General features: G+C 44.0%; 1 protein-coding gene and 1 long non-coding RNA gene across 3 annotated transcripts; one reads left to right on the top strand and one right to left on the bottom strand.

Moving 5' to 3' along the window:
- Positions 1-3,806: 3,806 nt before the first annotated feature.
- LOC125291105 lies at positions 3,807-8,914 on the bottom strand. 2 transcript variants are annotated; one of them, XR_007192923.1, is made up of 3 exons: positions 8,808-8,914; positions 5,461-5,712; positions 3,807-4,400 (listed from the first exon to the last, which is right to left on the bottom strand). It is a non-coding gene; the product is annotated as an uncharacterized LOC125291105 (long non-coding RNA). The 2 variants fall into 2 exon arrangements; XR_007192922.1 differs by lacking the exon at positions 8,808-8,914 and adding an exon at positions 8,352-8,755.
- Positions 7,115-18,277, top strand: tlcd3a (TLC domain containing 3A). Its single transcript, XM_048237655.1, has 5 exons — positions 7,115-7,827; positions 12,218-12,304; positions 13,913-14,132; positions 15,901-15,996; positions 17,053-18,277. The coding sequence occupies exons 1-5, from the start codon at positions 7,706-7,708 to the stop codon at positions 17,362-17,364; spliced, it is 837 nt and encodes a 278-aa protein (XP_048093612.1). The 5' UTR covers positions 7,115-7,705; the 3' UTR covers positions 17,365-18,277.
- Positions 18,278-20,262: the final 1,985 nt, after the last annotated feature.

The following is a 20,262-nucleotide window of genomic DNA, read 5'->3' as shown; positions in this document are numbered from 1 at the left end:
AATAATACAGTTTAATTTGTTAAGTATTAAGAAGCAGTAGAGTAGTAGCATTCAGTGCATATAGCATTCAGTAGCATATCAGTGTATTTGCATGTGATAATAGGCCTAACCGATGTTCTTATGTTATGAGGACTTTCAATGAATGGAAGTAGAGTTAATCATGACAAACCTTATCTCACTGTCCACTGACATATTATGTCCTTATGTTCAATGTTAGACTTAACTCACATTATATTAAAGGACATTATGTCCTCTGTGACAAATAGTTTTGAGGGTTTAATTTAACTGACATGGTGCTGCACATTTATATAGTTCACATAATACAGTATTACAAGTAACAAGTATAATTAAGAAGCAGTAATAGCCTTAGTTTACATTAACATTAACATGAAAATAAAATAACATTGCTTTATTGGTTGTAACAATTGTAACAAATAACTTTTTGGTTGTTCCTCTTATTTTCATTTCTGTATTTTGTTTGTGCTCTCACTGAAGTTAAGTTGTTATATTGTGCTGTGTCGCTCTGTTTGTATCAAACGGCACAGAGATCTATGGTGACCTGAGGATGGACTAAGCCTCGCCACCACCGGGTGTGTGTGTGTGTGTGTGTGTGTGTGTGTGTGTGTGTGTGTGTGTGTGTGTGTGTGTGTGTGTGTGTGTGCGTCTAAATCCTGTGATTTACTGTGTTTGCCTGACCGCTGTGTGCTATGTGCTTTTCAGGCAGAGGGGGAAGCATTCAATGGAGCAGTAATTAGCATATGCTTACTCGGACCCAACAGCAGAGAGAAGAGGGATCATCCTGGAGTGACCTCCTCAGTGTGTGTGTGGAAAGAAAGCGAAGAAAGTTTAAGTGTGATTTACACCAGGGAATCATGTGTAAGTGTGATATACTAATGTACATGCATGGATTGTGCTCCTTTATGAATACATGGGTCACATACATACATACATATGTTTACATATATAATATACATTTTACAATGAATACAGGGAATGTAGTTTATACTTTTTGTTTGTCACAATGTGTGTCACATGTGTGTTTGTGTGTGTGTGTGTGTGTGTGTGAGAGAGAGGGAAAGAGAAAGAGAGAGAGAGAGAGAGAGAGAGAGAGAGAGTGTGTGTGTGTGTGTGTGTGTGTGTGTGTGTGTGTGTGTGTGTGTGTGTGTGTGTGTGTGTGTGTGTGTGGTGTTGTGTACGGACGGGCGCTTGGGCAATTTTAGTGACTCTGCAGATTAGGTTTCCAGGCTAAGACAGATGATCTGTTTGTGAGGAGCCTAATTTGTGAAGAGAAGAAGGATAGAATTATCTCACCTTGACTGTCCGCTAGTGACACGGGTAACCCTATGCCCAAGCACTGCCCATTTGAACTGTGAGAAACTAACCATTGTCTGGGTCTACAGTCTACTGCATGATGAGTGTGTCATTCCCACACTATGTCACTGTGTCCCAGGCTTTAAGGCTACTGTCTCATATCTCTTAGTCCACAGTGTAACTGCCTACTCAGGCCACAGTATATCATGCTTTGTAGTATGCAGGTCTTTTAGCTGCAGCTTTTAAAGCAACACCAAAGAGTTTTTTCTACCTTAAAATAATGTTTCCAAAATCGTTTCAGTGGTTCATCAACTCGTAACAGGGTGAACGACACTTCTGCATGCGCTTCGCGGCCCTCTATCGGCTATAACAGCACTATGTTAGTTTGCCAGATCGGGTAGCGGATCTGTAGTTCGATGGAATGACACAAGAAACTACAAATGTGACTTGCATCTGATGTCGCAATACATTGTACTTTCATAAAATCATGCAACATATTCTACCTTGTCTGTGGACATTGTTATTTCCAAAGCCAGTGCTGGATAAACAAATAGTGCGTGCGACAGAGGAAAAGTTCTTTGGTGTTGCTTTAACAGCAACAAGAAAGTCAAGTAGTTAGTATTGATATATGAATGCATGTGCTTGTGTATGTGTGTGTGCTTTTGTGTGTTTTAACTGTACATTTAACTATGCAAATTTCTCACATATGTGCATATCTTGTACATACATATACACATACACCTTACACACAGTCCGACTCTCTGCTCTCTCCTTTTAGCTTCAGGGGGTTTAGACGGGCTGGCTGCTGGGTGCTGTAGTGGATTAAATTGGATCCTGTTTAGAAAGCAGCTGTTCAAAGAGGTCTAAATATTTGATGTGCTGCCCTGTTAGGATGGGAGCAGGAGAAGGAGGCAGGGAGAGAGAGAGAGAGAGAGAGAGAGAGAGAGAGAGAGAGAGAGAGAGAGAGGCACAACTCGTTTACCTGCTTTTAGACAGCCCTCTTCCTGCTGTTTTTGCAGGCTCCCACGTGGCTCTTTGCCCCTTGCAGGCTTAACAGCTGCTGAGGTCCCAGGCTTGGTCTCTTGTTAAGGCAGGCTCTCTTCCTGCTCTATCAGTTCAAATGGAAGGCAAAAGGAAGGAAGCCTGCACAAGGACGACCCCTCCTGCTCTCTATTTCACTTTCAAATGGTCTTGGGGAAAGTGAAATGGACAACTTACTGATTTTTCTTCCTTAGTCAAGGGTGTAGTTATTTCTCACAATATAGGGTTATAGGGCTAACAGAGGAATCTAATAAGCTGCAGGCCTACTATACTGTAATGTAAATATGAAGAGTTCAGATGCAAAAGCCTCTAAGCGCCACCGCCATCAAAAATGAGATAACAATGGTGAGTGCATGCTCTCCACACATAGTATACATTAATCAAATAATTTTGCTTCAAATCCCGCTAAATACCACTCTTTTCCTGGTCTGAAATGTCGGTTTGTAAGTACAAATCTACAGGAGCCTGAAAAAAACTGGTAATTTAAAAGAAAAGTGGTCAGACGAATTTAGAGGGTTTTACATCTGAACTCTTCATTTATTCTGAAACGTATAGTATATTGTAATTAAATGTTTTGTATTGATTTCATTTTGGCAATAGTCCTTTGGACATTGTCCTTCTTTTTCAGCATTGTAACGTTTAAGTATCTATTTATTCAAGCCACTTAAAATATTAACACACAACAGAAAAGACAGGCATTCCAGTTCATGAAGACTCCATACCCTTCAGGGGAGGGCAAATCTGAAATTATCTATTTTTATCCAACATTGACAGCCACAGCAAGCCCATACCCTCTGTAATTCCTCCATCAAATTGTATACTGGAATGAAAAAGAACTATAGGAATCCTACAGTTTTGGTACGAAGTACAAAGTAATCTTATAGTCAATACAATAGGAATCTTGTATTTTGGGACATACTATAGCAGTAGCCTAAACTATAGGAACACTATAAGGGCAAGGATATGATATTACATAATTTCACATTATACACTTCTGTGGGGTAGACCAATAGTCTAGGTAGCCTATAGCTAAAAGGGTGCTAACTGGCCTAACCTCCAATGAATTGCTAAGCTCGGCTAACAATGTCAGTCTGGGTTGTTGTTGCATTTACAGAGAATTGTATGTATGTATGCATCCTCTTACCTGACTCTGAGGTAAACGGCAAATAAGCTTGTTTCTCAACAAGTTGGCATTATTCCTTTAAGAAGCCTTGGGCTACTTATTTTAACATGGGCATGAAGTGGACTGTTATTATTCATAGCAAGTCAAGTTCATATTCATCATGAATAACTCAAAACTTAATCAACCCTCATCAACCATCATTGGCCTTCATCAAAGTCTAAATAGTGAGGTTAATGTGGTAAGGCTACTTATTTTATACTAGCTGCATATTGACATTTTGATAGAAAACACACCAGAGTTTTGATATTTATATTTTATTTTAGATGTTAAAGGAATGTTTATATTTCATGACAAGAGCTAAAATGCTTTACATATATATTATGCTTTAAAGCAATTTTTCCTTTAAAATAACAGCTTCACAATCATTTTGATGGTATACACTGACTTAAAGGCCTAATAAGAAGAATAGTGCCTGTCATTGTTATTGCGCACCTGGGATGCCTGGTGTGGACAGTGGTGGAGAAGTGATCCTTTTTGACACTTTACGGTGCTGAGGGTACCCCTTTAAGATCATATTCCAACTTTCAGGGAACCTTGCACATTGCAAAACTGATGCTAAAGGGATAAGTACTGTATGTTCAAAAGTGACAACAAGGGGTAAATAGCACTTCTTATGTTGCTTTAATGATGTCATGAAAACTAAGGTTTGTTCAACTGAAAGATAGCTATTTGCCAGCTTTGCTCAATATGCTGAAGAAATGTGAACCAGAACTGTCAATGGGCACATATCAACCTGAGATGCCTTTTGCTCCATTAAAATATGTTTTATGCCACTATAGAGTCTGCATTCTGCATCAGTGGTATCAGACCTTTTCCTAACCATCCAGTCTTCCACTCAACTTTACTCCTGCAAAAATCATTCCACCTGGAAGAAAAGGTATAAGAGGCACATTGATTATGTGCAATATTTTTAGAATTACAGTTGCCTACAGTATGTAAAGAGTATCCAGTGGTCATAGAATACATTGGGCAATCCATTTAGCTGCTAAACGTGTTTGGTTGGGTGGGGAGGAAATGACCGTCATTTGAATAGGGGAATTTGAATGAATTTGGATATTTGGGTGGAAGAGAAAAACAGCTTTGATGAGTAGGTTAGTGAGCATTTATCATTTCACTCATTCATCTAAGAAGCCCAAACAAAGTAGTGATAAGAATTAGTGATTTAATGCTTAACATAATGAAAGGCACTCTTACTGAATACTGAGAGAAAGTGGAATAGAACATTATGTCCAATATTCCAATATGTGGTTTAATGTTCTGCATTATGTCCAATATTCCAATATGTGGGTTAATGTTCTGCATTATGTCCAATATTCTCATTAATGTTCTGGGTCACTTTGATACTAAAAGTATGATTCTATGTAATGACTGTATGATATCTGTACTGTCCCTGTGTATATCTGTGTGTGACTGTATTTAGAGATAAGCTGGAATATTATGACTTTGCAGTGTTTCACTGTTCTGCATGGCTGCGTCAGTAGCTATCTTCTCCAGATTGCCAGGTTGCCACTAATCAGAGTCTAATTCAGTGTTGTCCACGTGAGATGGGATGACCAATGCCATCTCCTGTCAGTCTGGAAGGATACTTAAACCCTAACTATTTCCTTGTCTAGTTAGAGCAGCAGATGGATCTTTAGGTGAAGTCATGCTGTCTCTCCCTTGATGCGCATCATTGTAAATAAACTCTGTTCCTTATTTTTCATACTATTGGTCTGACTGGGTCTCTATTAAATCTATGGTATAAAAATTACCATCAATACTGAAACTGTCTTTAAGAGGACCCCTTCCAACCTATTTCCAACCATCCTGGAAATATTAATTGTTATTAAACAATTTGAAGGGTTCTATATTGAGTGACAGTTTAATTCCAAACAAAGTAGCTATTGTATGACAGCATTGTGTTGGTACATGCTTGCATTACATACCTACAGCTGCCGCTCCACTAATGGTTCCCACTGCCACACCTAACAAAAAAACAGGGAACTGAGCCTCACTTGAAGACTGTGGGTTAGAGTCAGTGGCGTTCTGTTGGAGTGAAGATGTTGAAATGTCCGTTTGTGCAGTGGAACTTGCCAAAGGTGTGGACAGACGTTCCATTGGCATAGATTCAGTGCTCACAGAAGCCGATTTTGTTGAGACTGGGCCACCCACAGACGTCTTGAAAACCAAAAGGATCCCTGTTCGACATAGACATGAAATTAAAACTCTGTGTTACATTGCATTAAAAATATTAAAGGTAACTCTTCAAGGAAATACAGTACTCATTAAAATATGGAGTCTGTCCATATTTGCAGTTTAAAAATACTCCTTCAACTTGTGTCCTTTCACAAGACTATACATTTGAGGACAAGTGTGTCAAACCAACACTGAATTCATTAAATGAACTGACATAACCCTTCTCACCTTCACCGAGTGATTGAAGTATGCACTTGATATTTCATAAAATTGGCAAAAAATTATTTCAATAAATGTTATACAGATAAAGCTGTATCCATTAAACTACGGAGCCACTGCTACTGTATGTCAGCTATCGTAGGCTACATCTTCTCGAGGGAGTTCAAAGGCTTACTGGTCTTATTACTTTATTTATTCAAATGCAGTATCAAACAACATGAAGCCTACACAGATAATACTTATACAAAAGCTCCATACTTATACAAAAATTCCATAAAAGCGCTCTTCCTCAGCGCTTCCCTAGGATACTGACAGGTGAATTGTGGAATACTGGCAGGACATCAGCAAAGACACCATCTCCAAAGGCATAATAAATACAAACAGCACATAACTAACAGCATTTAGGTCATCTCACAATGAAGGAAATATGTAGCCTACATTTCACATTGTGTGGGAATATTTGTTGACATGTGTATGAATGCATGTGTGGATATATGGATCACATTAATCTCACTCAGTCAAAATATGCTTGATGAGGAGGAAGCTACAGTACTTCAGGCAAATGTCCCAGAGAGAGAGAGGGAGGGCGGGAGCGAGACAGTGACGTCACTGGTTAGCCCATGAGGTGGTCTAGGGTGAGTGGGAGGGAAGTACTGGATTAGGGGCTCTGTGGTGCCCATAGAAAACAAAGGGGCTCCTGTATATGGAATCAGCACTGAGCGACCTGAAGGTCACTAAGCCCTCACACCATAGCCCGCCACCATTTAGTGAGCATGGCGTTACATTAACTTTCCCAACCCTCAGAAATAGCCAAACCACAAGCCACCACGGTGTGCCACACAATGGGCTAAATCAGTCAGGAATGTCTATAATGAAACTAGCAAACATGATTGCAATGCCATTTTTTTTTTTAAAGAACAACAAATGGCAACAATATGGATGTTTGTGTCAGTAGTTTACAAATTAACACATTTCTCAATTGTGTTTCTTTTGCCTCATTATTGCAGGCTAACTCCTCTGGTAATGATGTCAGCAACTGAATGAAGGAATATTTGAGACGTGTTATGAAATATACTATCTTTTCACCTCGTAGTAGGCTATTTGAAATTCAAATGAAATGGCTATGAAAAGGTTTTAAACAGACCTATTTCAAATAGACGGGTTCTGTAGGCCTAGCCTATTCTATATTCTAATGTAGGTAAAATCTAGAGGGCGCTGTCCTGCAAAAATATAGGCGCCTTCTCCCAAAGTTGAGGCTGTAGCATTGCACAGGAATTAAGAATGCTTGTCGAGCGGTAGATGAATGCTAACGGTATCCATGAACTTGTCCTGGCGAGAAAAATAGTCATTTGAATGGGCGTATCACTAATATTTGACATATCTGTATAAGGAGCCTCGAGGATAAAACGCACTGCATAATGACGTTTCTAATGTTGGATTTCTTCATTTGTAATCCTGTGAGATGTAGCTAGCTACTTGGTTAGCTTGTTTGTTGGCCACCGGCTTTGCGCCAGGAGTAAAGACCAATCAATCGCCGGCTGCCTTCACCGCTAGTTTTTGTGTACAGAGTACTGCTGCTGAGGCAAGGGAAACGCGCAGCGGTCACCGGTGACTGGACCTGGTGGCGTGAGAACTACGTTAGCTAATGCAGTCAAGTGTATACCGAAATTTCCAGTCACCGGTTTTGAACCGAGGTGTTTAAATTACGCCGGCGAAGGTCGACCCAGATTATAATAATAGATACATCTTAGCTAGCCGGACAAGTGCTGCGCAAGGATGTTGCAAGTGCTTGGCTGCGGCGTCGTGGTTTTTCCAGGTCTGTTCTTCCTGTTTCGAAAAGTGCTACCGTCCATTTTCAAACATTGGACCGATGCTGACGTTGTTCTTGTTAGCGAGAGGTAAGTAATTTTATCCTTTATCATTCGGTTCTCAAATCACATTGCCAATAATCCTCTCTAACGGATCAGTGCCCGTTATCTGCTGGAAAGGTAGCGAACGGCCTCATGGTTTAGCCAAGTTAGGCTGAGAGGTGTATAAAATGTAGCTAACCTATCATAATCATTTATGAAACTATTAGCCAATGTAACGTTAAGCTAAACGACTTAAACATTAACGATGCATCTAGGTAATTGGCATTCAATGTTTGTGTCACAAGGGTATGCTAGCTTAGCGCTCGTGCATGAAATGATAACGCCGTTACATTAAGTAGCTAACAGTGTAGCTGTCCCGTTACTTGGTTTTTAAAGACAACTTTAATTGACTTGGCTTATTTATCCGTAGGATAAGATCCCACGTAAAAGCCTGACTCGAACTTGTTTAGAGGAGATGGGTACCCAGAGACAGAAAGTTATGGTGGATGCTCATTTATAATATTATAATATCTAACATCAGTTAACGTAACACAACCGTTTAGTGTCATTACCTTTGCTCAGAAACGTCACAGGAGCATAAACTCATTTAACTGGTGCCTTAAAGTTACAGGTAAAACTATCTGTTGTATTCATTCAGAGGTAGTTTGTAACGTTGTAATCGTAACATTAGTGTCACATTTCACGAGATGTCCTGCAAAGCAAACTTCATGTTACTCAAATCAAGCTTGTGAATTTGAATTTGGTTGTTGGCAGCCCTCTACAAAATACAGAGAATCGAAGACTGGGATTAACGTTGTCATTTCACGTTAGAATTTAGCCAAATAAATGTTGGTGTTACATCAATTTCACTAGGTCAGCATATCAGCGTGCCGTCAAGTGGGATACCAGACTTTTGAATATCTGCCTCTGGGTCATTTGGGAAATCACATTCTGAGCATTAGATATCAAGAAGACATTCACATTATCCCTCTCAAATACATACAATACTAATGTTAAAGAGACTTAACTGTATTTCATGTAACAAACTCATGTCATTCTCATTGGTCAGTATCCTTCACGTGACTCGGAGCTAAAGTGCTTGGGTGTTTTTCTCTTATGTGGTGCTTTTATCTATCGTAAGCAAACAAACAGCCTGTTTCAAACTGATAAGAGGTCAGCCAGAATTGCCTAAGCTGAAGGATGATTAAACTTTTGAATCGTCCGCCGAATTCCCGGCCAGTAGCCCTAAGACTTAAATTGAGCAGTCCAAATCTGTATTAATTCTAGGGACGTGCCTTCCGCAACCCAATCGCCCGCCCATCCCGGCGTCACAGTTTAAATGTGGTAGGATTCTCCTTAGCAATATCTTAAATGTGGTTAAGTATCTACCAACGCACTGGAGAATGCATCCACTTCCCAAGCGGATTGGTATCTTGGAAGGGAGAGCCATTCAGTGTGCCTATGTCCTGACACCAGTGCATCACATCCCTTTCCCAAGTTGAGTGCATTTTGCCCATATGATGATTGCTAATGGGCACAAGGTTACAAGTAAAGCCTTTGTTACTCTTCTTCCAGCTTAAATCATCAGGGACGGGTCATTGTAAGGTGGCCGTTAGGACCCCTCTGTCCTGTATTCGGTGGTGCAAATGAAAGACATTCACACAAACAGGATGAAGTTTAGATCAGACTGTTCCTGATAATGTGCCCCATTTCATGCATGAAATATCTTGGCTGACCGTATTGAAGCTGTGATTTAGGACATGCCTTAAAATTGCTGCTTCTAAATTATTGGACTCGGGCCAGGCTTGCTGTTTGTTCTCTCCTTCCCCCTCTGACCACTGAACTTGTGGATGTCAGGTCAACCACTGCTAATCGTTTACCATGTACTTTATCTTCCATTGAGTTCAGTCTACTGATTGCACAGTGATGAGGGATAAGAGTGTGTGTCTAAATTTGCTGGTTGGGAATGCAGAAAAATGAAGGCACACCAGACATCTGGAGAGAAAACAACAAGCCGGTCAGGTTGTTCTCCGAGTTCAGCTAGTATGTCAGAGACGTGTTAATGAACCGGCACCCTGCACAGTCATCATTCCCACCGTCAAGTGAAAGCAATTTCTCAGTGTCTGTGTGTGTGTGTGTGTGTGTGTTTGTGTGTGTTTGTGCACCTAGATGCAAGTGTGCTTGTGTGGAGGTAAGTGGGTGAGGTGCTCTGAGCTGTTTGCCTGCTCTCAAGTGTTTTGTTGATGTTTTTCCCCCTCGAGTCGACTACCCACTGAATCCTGCCTCTGTCGTCACTCGGGCCCCCGCTCCGGGCACTGGCCGAAGCACACAGCCGAGTGCAGCCTCAGCTCCTGCTCAGCTGCACACTCCATTAACCCCGAAGACGCAAGCTGAGCTCTGGATGAGCCAGCCAGTTTTCAACACGTTTCAGCCCCACTGAGTAATGGGGGAGGAGAAATCAGAGGCAGAGTCCATCTAACATGGCACACCAAGGTTGCCCTCCACTGCTGGGCCAAGAAGACTCTGTGTGTGTGTGTCTGTGTACGTACTTTACGCTTGCGTATGCTTTTGCATGTACGCAAAACGTGAGTGAGGCGGACAAAACAAAACAAAGGCTACCTTTTCCTCCCCGTCCGGTTACCCCCTTTTGTTCCTCGCCCAACTCCAAAAGGAGGAGAGCGGACACAAAGAGTGGATTGTGCAAATCTGGGTCTTGTGACAGTGTTTCTGAGTACGAGGTACTGAAAAATCAGTGAGCTGAGGGGCGCTTAACCGGGCCGTGGGGGGGGGGCTAACTCAAGCGTGAGCTGACAAGCCAGGCTCACGTGTCCACCGTTGTCATGCTGAAGAAGCACCAGCCTGGATACGGCGTCGGCCACTTGACAGTCTCTGGGAGTTTGCTTCACCACAAAACACTTGTCAACCTTTCGACTCGGTAGACTTCACCCCTCCTTTTAAGGAACATTCTAGTATATATTTTGGCCTTTTTGCCTTTATTCAGATAGGAAGGTGAAGAATGACCAGAAGCTGGTGGGATCGGGAAATGGCCACAGGCTGGACTCGAACACGGGTTCAGTTACAGTTAATATCCATGCAGGATTCTGCGGAAAGATGCATGGCTGGATGTTAATTTAAAACCCCAATAAGAGCAATAACAGTCTTGACTTGACTTGAAATGACTTACGGCATGGGTAAAATTAAAATATAACTATTTTCTGCCCATACCAGTTCATCGTTTACATTACGCAACGTTATTTTTATTTTGCATGGAATGCAGGTCTCTTATCTAGTAGGCATATGAGAAAAGAAAAGGGATGATCATCACTGAACATGCTCCCATTTGTGGTCTGACTTGGGATCCTGTGATATTATGATGGATCCTCTGATCCTGTGATGTGTTTCGATAGCCTAAACAATTTAATTTCCTCCACGGAGCTAGCCAAAACTATCACAGACTCATCAACTTACACCCATATCAGCGTTGTGTTTTGCAACAGAAATAGGAAGAAATGTGAAGGTAAATAAATGTATATTTGCCTTGTATTGAGATATGGCCTTGCTTATTTGTTTTGTACTATTTGTTATTCCTGCAGGCATGTTTATCCATTCAGCAGATATCAAATTACGGCATAACATGTAGGCTATCTGTAGGCTACTTGGACAGGAGTAACATGCTGTAAAGTTTGGAATTCATTTTAAGAGTGCCGTGCAAAGGATTCAGAAATGATTGATGACATTAACATGCAGTTGCATAATACGACAGTGACAGTGATATGAAAAATAAGGACTTGAACTCAACTTGGCTTCGGGAAGACTTGACTTGGACTTGTTTGGGACATCTCTGTCTTGACTTGGGACTTGACTTGGACTTCAGCGTTAAGACTTGACTTACTTGTGACTTGCCAAACAATGACTTTGTCCCACCTCTGGTCTAAGGTATTGCCATACACCAGTGAGCATTTCAGAGCTGTAGAATATCCCTCTGATGGCCTTTGTAGGTTATGGCACTGGGTCATTCTTGCAGTCCATAAAAGACTATGGGTAAACTCACTAAGGCACAGTGGGGATGATGCAATATAATTAAGTCTAAGCATTTGCTAAATCGCTATAGTTATGCTCATGTTGGAAAGGGGCCCACAAAAGCCCTAATCATAATTCCAGTTGGATGTTGTGTCATCATATTTCAGAATCACTTAACACCTTCCAGGACTTTTGATTGTGCTTTGTCTGTTTCATTATAGCAGCTTCTGACCATGTGTGTAGCAGGTACCTGGTAGAGGCCTACATAGGTACCTTCTGTTCAAGGGTTAAACCATCTGGTAATTGTGACATTTGGCCAGCAGGTACTCACAGCGGGACTGCAGACTCTGCACGACCGATATAGTGCCGTGGCTCTGTGAGTCATTCTGGAATCTCTGTGTGTTCTCTTCCCTCCCAGGCTGGTGTCCTCGGTTCATGCCATCATGGCCACCACCGCTGGGGTGATCGTGGTGTGCTCATGCAGGGGCAATGTGATCAGTGACAAGTAAGTACAATAACCTCTTTCCCGAAGCACTGAGTTCACCAACTAACATAACCTTCAGTTAAGGTTAACCCTACTGAGAGAAAAATAAATAAATAACTAAATTGCCTCCCATTTCTGCACTTTAAGTTGTTGTTAGTTGCTAAATCCACCAATAGTATATGATTTTCTTAATTGATTTAGTTTGAATGATAATTGTAAATATTAGTTGAAAGTTGTTTTATCTTAGCATTCCAGATTACAGCAGGGCACAGTTGCACAGGGAGTATTTGTGGCTTGTGTCTTAGCGCAGATCTGCTACATGCTAATGCCTGATCTCCTACTTGAGCAGCCACTAGAGAGGTAATTACGTCCGTTAGCCCCCTCCAGATGGCTGGCCTTTTTAGATCCACCTTCACTCCAGCTCCACATCTGCTCGCACGCCGCCCTGTCCCGTCCTCTCCCGGAAGGACGCCGTGCGCGGGTCTGATCCCAGCCCTGGCGTGCCAGCTGTTCCTCCCCACAACAGGACATCCCCGCCCCGCCCTAACCCCCCCTCCCTCCCTCCCTCCCATCCTCTCCCTCTGTCTGGATCAGAACCTGTGGTGGTGTGACCTGCCACCTGGCCGTCAGGGAACAGGCTGCGGTAGGACAGCGCAATAGAGTAATCCGACCACCCCGCCCCCACCCCTTCACGGCCTTGCCAGGAGGTCCCAGCGAAAATACTCCCAGCAGCCCCGGTAATCCCCCCGCGGAGGCTTAAGCGCTGGGCCTGAGCGCGTGAGCAGCAGACATGATCCTGAGCATTGGGGGCAAAGAGCCACAGCCAGCGCAATGAGGGCCAGCGAGACCAGGCTCAGGGAAAAAAGGGCCATCTTTGCGGTCTGCTAGTTTTCAGGTCAATGTGTACTTGTAAATATATTTGTGGGTATGGCCAATGAATATTTCAGTGTTGAGAATATGAAGTATGAAATTATTCCAGGTCAAAAATTGGTAACCATATGTGTGCAGTGGAACTGTTTAGCATTAATTCAATATGATTGCTTATTTTCTGTGTGTGTGTGTGTGTTTGTGTGCGCGCATGCGTGCAGGCGTACATGCACACACACACAATCACAGATCTCTAGACGCACAGCAAAATAATCTTGTGATTTCAGTGTGGTTGTATAACCCTCCCCAAAACACATACACACACACAGTTTAGGATAAGTGCTCTAGTACGTGTAGTGAGCTCATTGGATGTAATTAATCAGATCACACAACTTGTATTAGTGTGCTTGTATGGCTGTTGTGGCAGCAATTAATAGAAGCTATTAAGGAATTTAGTAAACAAGGACTTTGGCGAGCTGGACAGGAGGAAATTCAGTATACAGTACCTACAGTAGAAGTGTTAATAATGTTATTTCATAGCATGATGTGGCCCTCATGTCCATATAGAATGTCCATATAGAATGTCCACATAGAATGTCCACATAGAATGTCACCATAGAATGTCACCATAGAATGTCCATATAGAATGTCCATATAGAATGTCCACATAGAATGTCCACATAGAATGTCCATATAGAATGTCCATATAGAATGTCACCACACGTTTCTTTCTCTTCTTTATTTTTCTCTTCTTTTTCTCAGGCATTGGCTTGCCACCTATTTCGTCATCTGGTATGGCGTGCCCTACATGTCATACGACATCTTTGCCATGTACCTCAGCCACTACAACCGCTTCCGGGTCAAGGGTCACGAGGAATACAAGAAGCACTCGTGGAGGACGGTCAACTCATTTGTGCGTCGGGAGTTCCTGCTGGTCCTTCATCACATCGCCCTGCTGACCATCCTGCTGCCTGTGACACTGGTGAGCGTGAGAGGGAGGGAGGCAGAAAGAGAGAGATAGAGAGAAGGAAGCGAAAATGGAGCAACATGGGGGACGGGGCGGGAACTTTCTCTTCCCCCGTCTGCCTGCACTTGTCTGGCCAATCGGTGTTGTCATTTCGCCGACCCATCAACACTACTGATTAGACACACAGACATGCACCGACGCATGCACGCAGGCTCACGTAAGCCGGCGAGTGTGTGTACGACACACAACACACACACACACACAGTGACATGCACACGCTCTGCAGCTAATATTTCAGTCCATGGGAGGCAGGTGGTTTGGAAACCTGGCCCTCCCGTGTTTTGTGGGTCTGTCAGTGGCAGCGGTGATATGAGATCGCCTTACCCACGCCTCTATTATTCAGAGCCAGCTGCTGCACTGATACACCACCCCACCTCCACACGGCCTTTGTGTCCCTCCTACCCACTCGTATAACACACACGCGCACACACACAAAACATGCAAACACACACAGCTAGTTAACACCCATATCAGTGGCTCTGCAGACAGATAAAAGTTACTGGTTGCTGAGATGGGGGGGTTTTGAGTGTACTAAAATGCTTTGGCAGGCATTTTGGTGACTGCAGCTTTAGATAGAATTACCAGTGTTTAGTTCATTACGAACAAGAATAATGGCATGTTATTAAGTCATGCTGATACAACTGATGCTCTGATAGGGGAACCTCCAGTTGTGTGTGCTGCAGTGTGGGCATTCATTTGGAGTCTCTGTATGCTTGGCCATCAGAGGCTAGTTGGATACTTACTGTGAAAGGAGAACTCCAACTTTTGGGGAAATAATTTTGACGTTGTTATTCTAGCATAGCATAAATTATTGGAAGTGGGTAGACCAGGTACAAGCTAGCTATAGGCTAATTGATCTAACCCACTTCCAGTGAATTATGCTAAGCTAGGCTTACAGTGTCAGACTGGGTTATTGTATGCACATAGAAGAGAGGGATTTGAATCCTCTTATCATACTCAGGGGTAGACATACAATAAACTGATTTCCCAAGAAGTTGGTGTGTTCCTTTAATTGTGCTAAAATAATAATGCTATATATGAATCACATATAAACATTATCTAACGTACAAACGTAGGTCAGTATGAAGTAATTACCATTATTTAGAGCAAAAGTAAATGAATTCAAATGAGTTAAGTTTGCAGTAGGATCTATTGTATCCCCAGAGCCTGTCTGAGACAGGTGAGATGAGTTCACGTCTGTAATCCGTAAGGCAGATGTGTGTTTGGGACATCAGGCTGTGTCCGTGTCAGGTCATTAGCCTGTGCACAGATGGCAGGTCTCACTGTCCCTGCTCCTGCTTCATTAAACAAGTGAAACCACTTCATCCCCATCAGACTAACTGCTGTAGTGGCTGCAGCAGCAACCAACCACCCCACACACACACACACACACACACACACACACTCTCTGTGGCTCTGAACACAGAGCTCCCTGCGAGCTACCTAGTTGCCCCGGCCGGTCGGCGCTGCCTTGTGCGTTATCAGGTCAATTTGGCCCTGTGTCACTCACTGGAGGTCGTAGGTCTTTGAGTAACTGCTCCATAGTGGGTCATTATCTCGCTTTCATTGCAACATGTCTGTGTGTGTTATCATTGTTTTGGCTCATCACGCTATATTCCAAGACTCTTGTCTGTGCTTGGTGTGGTTGTGTGTTGTGGTGTGGTGTGGTGTAGCGTGCCTGTAGTCTGACGCTGTGTTCTCCTCTTTCCTCTCTGGTGTTCAGTTCCTCAGGAAAGACCAGGGAGATTTCTTCATCGGCTGCCTGTTCCTCACAGAGCTCAGCACTCCGTTTGTGTCTCTGGGGAAGATGCTCATCCAGGTGAGACACGCTCTAGGAACAGCTGACATGTATTGTGTACACACACACACACACACACACACACACACACACACACTCTTGGTACATAAACAACACCAGTGACCTACATGCAGCTTTTGTACAGGGACGAGAGATTGGCACAAACCTCTACATACACACATACACACTCACACATATACATACTCATTCACAACCACATATTTGCATGTCTATACATCTTAAACAGATTCTAGAGTTTTTACTCGGCACTCTTGCAGAAGACATTACCGCAGCGCAGCCAGAGGAAAGTCAACAGTTCCGGTTCCTTTTTAAAAAGACTTGTCAGTCGGCCAGTGTCAGAACTGCTGGCCCCTTAAGAAAACAGTCTGGGGGCCCTGCTCTGCAATCTGTTGTCTTCAATTCTGCTGACTCCTGACTCAGAATTGAGCTCGATCGAGAGGTCTGTCTGTCTGTCTGTCTCTCTCTCTCTCTCTCTCTCTCTCTCTCTCTCTCTCTCTCTCTCTCTCTCTCTCTCTCAGTGACTAGGCACTGTCCTGCTCAGCCATACATGTTACACTGCACCCTGGTGGTTGGTTGAGAAAACAACGACCTCAGTCATGAGCTCAGCTCAGTCAGCACCTCTCAATGGCAGGGTCCCCATAGATAGAGGAACAGTGTGGAGCTGTGTTTTTATTAATGACCAGTAGCTCTTGTAGTTTGACACGATGGAGGTCAAGTTGATCTGGTCATTCCGGAGATTACCAGATAGCTCAGTGTGATGCACTTCATTGCATGGAATACATATTTCAAAATAACATAATATCTGACCAATTCATACAGCAGTTTATATAATTTCTACAATTCTGTATGTTGAAGTTCTGTATATTTTAAAATCATTTTTAAAATATTATTTCATGTGACGTACCAGGCGGCTGTAACACGTGGCTCTTTCTGTCAGTGTTTTGTTTTGGTTACTTTTTTTTTCTTTCATATTAATCAACATCCTTTTCTTTGTTTTTTATGTCTCACTCTCTCCCTCTCTCCCCCCCTCTCTCCCTCCCTCTCTCCCTATCGCAGCTGGGGCTCCAGGACAACTGGGTGCACAAGGCCAACGGTGGCATGGTGCTGCTCACCTTCTTCCTGTGCCGCATCACGCTCTTCCCCTACATGTACTGGGTGTACGGCCAGCACTACGGGCTGCCCCTCTACAGCGTGCCCTTCCACCTGCCCCTGTCCACCAACCTGGGCAACATGTGCATCATGGCGCCGCAGGTCTACTGGTTCGTCCTGCTCTGCAGAAAGGGCTACCGTCTCTACAAGCGCTCCCGAAACCCAGGCCCTCCAGCCGCCGCAGCCCTGGACAACGCCAGCGCCAAGGGAGACCAGTAGAGCCACACTCACACTCTTATCCACCACCCACCCAACTGACCAACCAACAGCACCGACAACTACTAGGGCACCATTTTACTACTACTGTTACAGTACAGATAGTGCTGCTACTGCTACTACTACTTTTGATCACTTCTAATACTTACTACTACTATTAAGACTGGTAGGACTCCTTCGGCCCCCTCCAAAAACCCGTCACTCGCTGTTCAGCTGAGCTCCACAGGAACAGTCTTGGGCATCGGTTCATACGCTTGGCCTCCGATTGGCTCCTCTCCTGCTTGTTGCCATGGAACTAAAGGGTTGTGGGGGGTGGGGTCGTGGTGGAGAGCGCCAGATGCCTCCCTCTGCAGGGTGAGGAAACGGCCGGAGTGGCCGGAGCGCTGGACGGCACCTCCTCTTTTGCCAGGAGCCGCCTCCAGAAGCAACTGGTGCACCCTGGGTCAAAAAGAGAGCCCCTCTCCCAATGTTGATGAACTACTGATTGAAGAGTCTGTTACAGTTTTAGACCAGTGACTTTGGATATGGGTATTATTTTATTTTTTTGGGTTCTGTCTGTCAAGTTGTTAGCCCAAGCAGCATCCTTTTGGGGAGATTTCCCCTTGTTCTTTCCAGAAAGTATTTTTGTTTTGAGAGGAAGGGGTGTGGGTGCACAAAGTGAATTGGCAAGAGTGTCATCCCATCATTCGTTCACTCACTATATAAATCCATAAATGTGATGTAACCCCGCTCCCCACAAACACACTACACATACAAGCTTTTACACACCATCGCACACATCTAGCTCTCCCTCTTCCCATCTCAGTCCGTCCACGACCACCACCCCGCAGTACTCCTGTCTTCCTTGTTTACAGTCCAATAGTTGTGTGTGTGTGTGTGTGTGTGTGTGTGCGTGTGTGTGTGTGTGTGTGTGTGTGTGTGTGTGCAGGCGCTGTGTGTGTGTGCTGCGATGTGTGTGTGTCTTGGCGTGTGTGTGTGTGTGTGTGCGCTGTGTGTTCAGACGTCTGCATCGAATGTGTGCACTGCCCCGCTGTGACAGTTTACAAGTTCTCTATAAACGTCCTTCCCCCAAAACAAAGTGGGGGTGGAAAACATTGCTCGGCACCTGGTTTAGGTGCTTCTGATATAAGTATAGTCAGCCTCCATTACAGAGGCCTCTCTTAAAATTGCTGTGCAGCCTCCTGACCACAGGGGGGCGACGTGGTGTGTAGACCTATCTGTTTACATCATGCACAGGAGGCATGCTCCAGGGTTGGTGGTGTGGCGTGGTTGAAGGGTGGGGTATGGTGTGGTTCTAGGCGGAGGTATTCAAGTTGGTGTCTCCAGGCTACACAGTGACGAGAGTGGTAGGTGTGTGTGAATCTGGCCCTCCAACACTGGGGCCTACTGCTCGAGCCGCGTGAAATGCCCTGGGGCATTACTATGGAAATCATTTTGAGCAATAACACTGGCTTTTTTTTAGGGCAGAAGGGGGTAGATTAGCGTTCCCAGCATGCAAGAAGGACTGAACAGCTGCATGCTGCTCCGCAGAAACACAAACGCACTTATATTTATAGGAACAGATTATATATGACAAAATATGAAGACTGTTGGCAGGCAGGAACCCTTTGTCACTCGTAGCTTTTTAGCCTCTGTGGACAGAAGTGTTTAGTTTATTTTGCCACAGACTGTCCAGACCTGAAAGCTCCTTTGCCATGTCTGTCATGAGTAAAAAACCAGCGCTGACATATCACTGCGGCCCAATCACGGTCCTCAGATTGGTCCAGTTTGAACCAACCAAGGCAGATTTCTTTCTTTCGGAGTCTCTCATCATGTGAAAATGGCACTTGGTTGAGGTGCAGGTCTGTGTGCAGGATGTGGCTTTTCAGTTTGTAGCTGGTGGTTGAAGTAAGGTGCTGACCATTTTCATAGTCTTTCATCAGAGTTTGGTGAGCCTTGGGTGGTGGACCCAGACTGAAGCCAGGTTTAGCGTTAGCTTTGAACATTAGCATGGAACTCAGTGCGCACATCTCAGAGATCATTTCACAGGGCTCTCGACACATAGAATAAAATATATTTCATATGTTTTTAGCAAATGCGTATTATAGTTTTTACTACACCTTTTATGAAACTTTTGAGTAGATTAATTCCATGAATGCTATCACAAGCTCTTGAATTTTAAGGTATTGAATTGCTCTTAGAAATACATATAAGTCTGTTCACTGATAATATTTTAAGATCTTATAAATATGAAGAAAAACTGGACCTAAAAAAGCTGCCTTCAGCTGTGTGTGTGTGTGTGTATTTGAGTGAGTGTGTTTGAATTCATGTGCACATGAGTGTGTGTGTATATGTGGGTGGGTGTGTAGGTGGATGAGTGTCTGAGGCCTGAGAGGGCAAGATGTCATAGACGTCACTTTAAGCTTTCCTCTTCATGTGGGGAAAATATCCCCCCACGATTTCCTGACCTGTGAACTATGCACAGACCTCCTGTCGGCAATGCCGTCATGACACCGAAACATCCCCCAGTCCTCCCGTCGCCCAACACTAGTCCTCTGAGCGATCCCCCAGTCTCTCCCGTCGCCCAACACTAGTCCTCTGAGCGATCCCCCAGTCCTCCCGTCGCCCAACACTAGTCCTCCCGTCGCTGTCCGAGTGGTCAGCAGCGCCAGTCTCTCTGCTGGACGTCTGTTCCAGTTGGTCCAGCGTCGGGTGCGTTGGAAGCCCCGTGGGCCTCCCTTTAGATTAGTCTGTTTGTGTCCTTTGACCGAGCGGGTAGTTAGTCTTTGTTTGGCGGCCCCATGAATCTACTGTATGCCCCCCCACCCCCTCGTCTGTGTCGGTGTACCCCGTCCCGCTGGCTTCTGTCCAGAGCGCTGCATTGTGGTACGGCTGAGCTGGGCTGAATGGGTTTGCCCTCTG

Source organism: Alosa alosa, chromosome 2 (assembly GCF_017589495.1).
Source record: "Alosa alosa isolate M-15738 ecotype Scorff River chromosome 2, AALO_Geno_1.1, whole genome shotgun sequence".
Classification (NCBI taxonomy): Eukaryota; Metazoa; Chordata; class Actinopteri; order Clupeiformes; family Clupeidae; genus Alosa; species Alosa alosa.
This window is presented reverse-complemented; position numbering and strand designations above follow the sequence as displayed.

Bases quoted from the DNA above. Each gene is read 5' to 3' on its own strand.
- tlcd3a (XM_048237655.1), top strand. From the start codon at position 7,706: ATGTTGCAAGTGCTTGGCTGCGGCGTCGTGGTTTTTCCAGGTCTGTTC. The intron at 7,828-12,217 runs GTAAGTAATTTT...CTTCCCTCCCAG, and splicing joins GTTGTTCTTGTTAGCGAGAG to GCTGGTGTCCTCGGTTCATG. The intron at 12,305-13,912 runs GTAAGTACAATA...TCTTTTTCTCAG, and splicing joins GGCAATGTGATCAGTGACAA to GCATTGGCTTGCCACCTATT.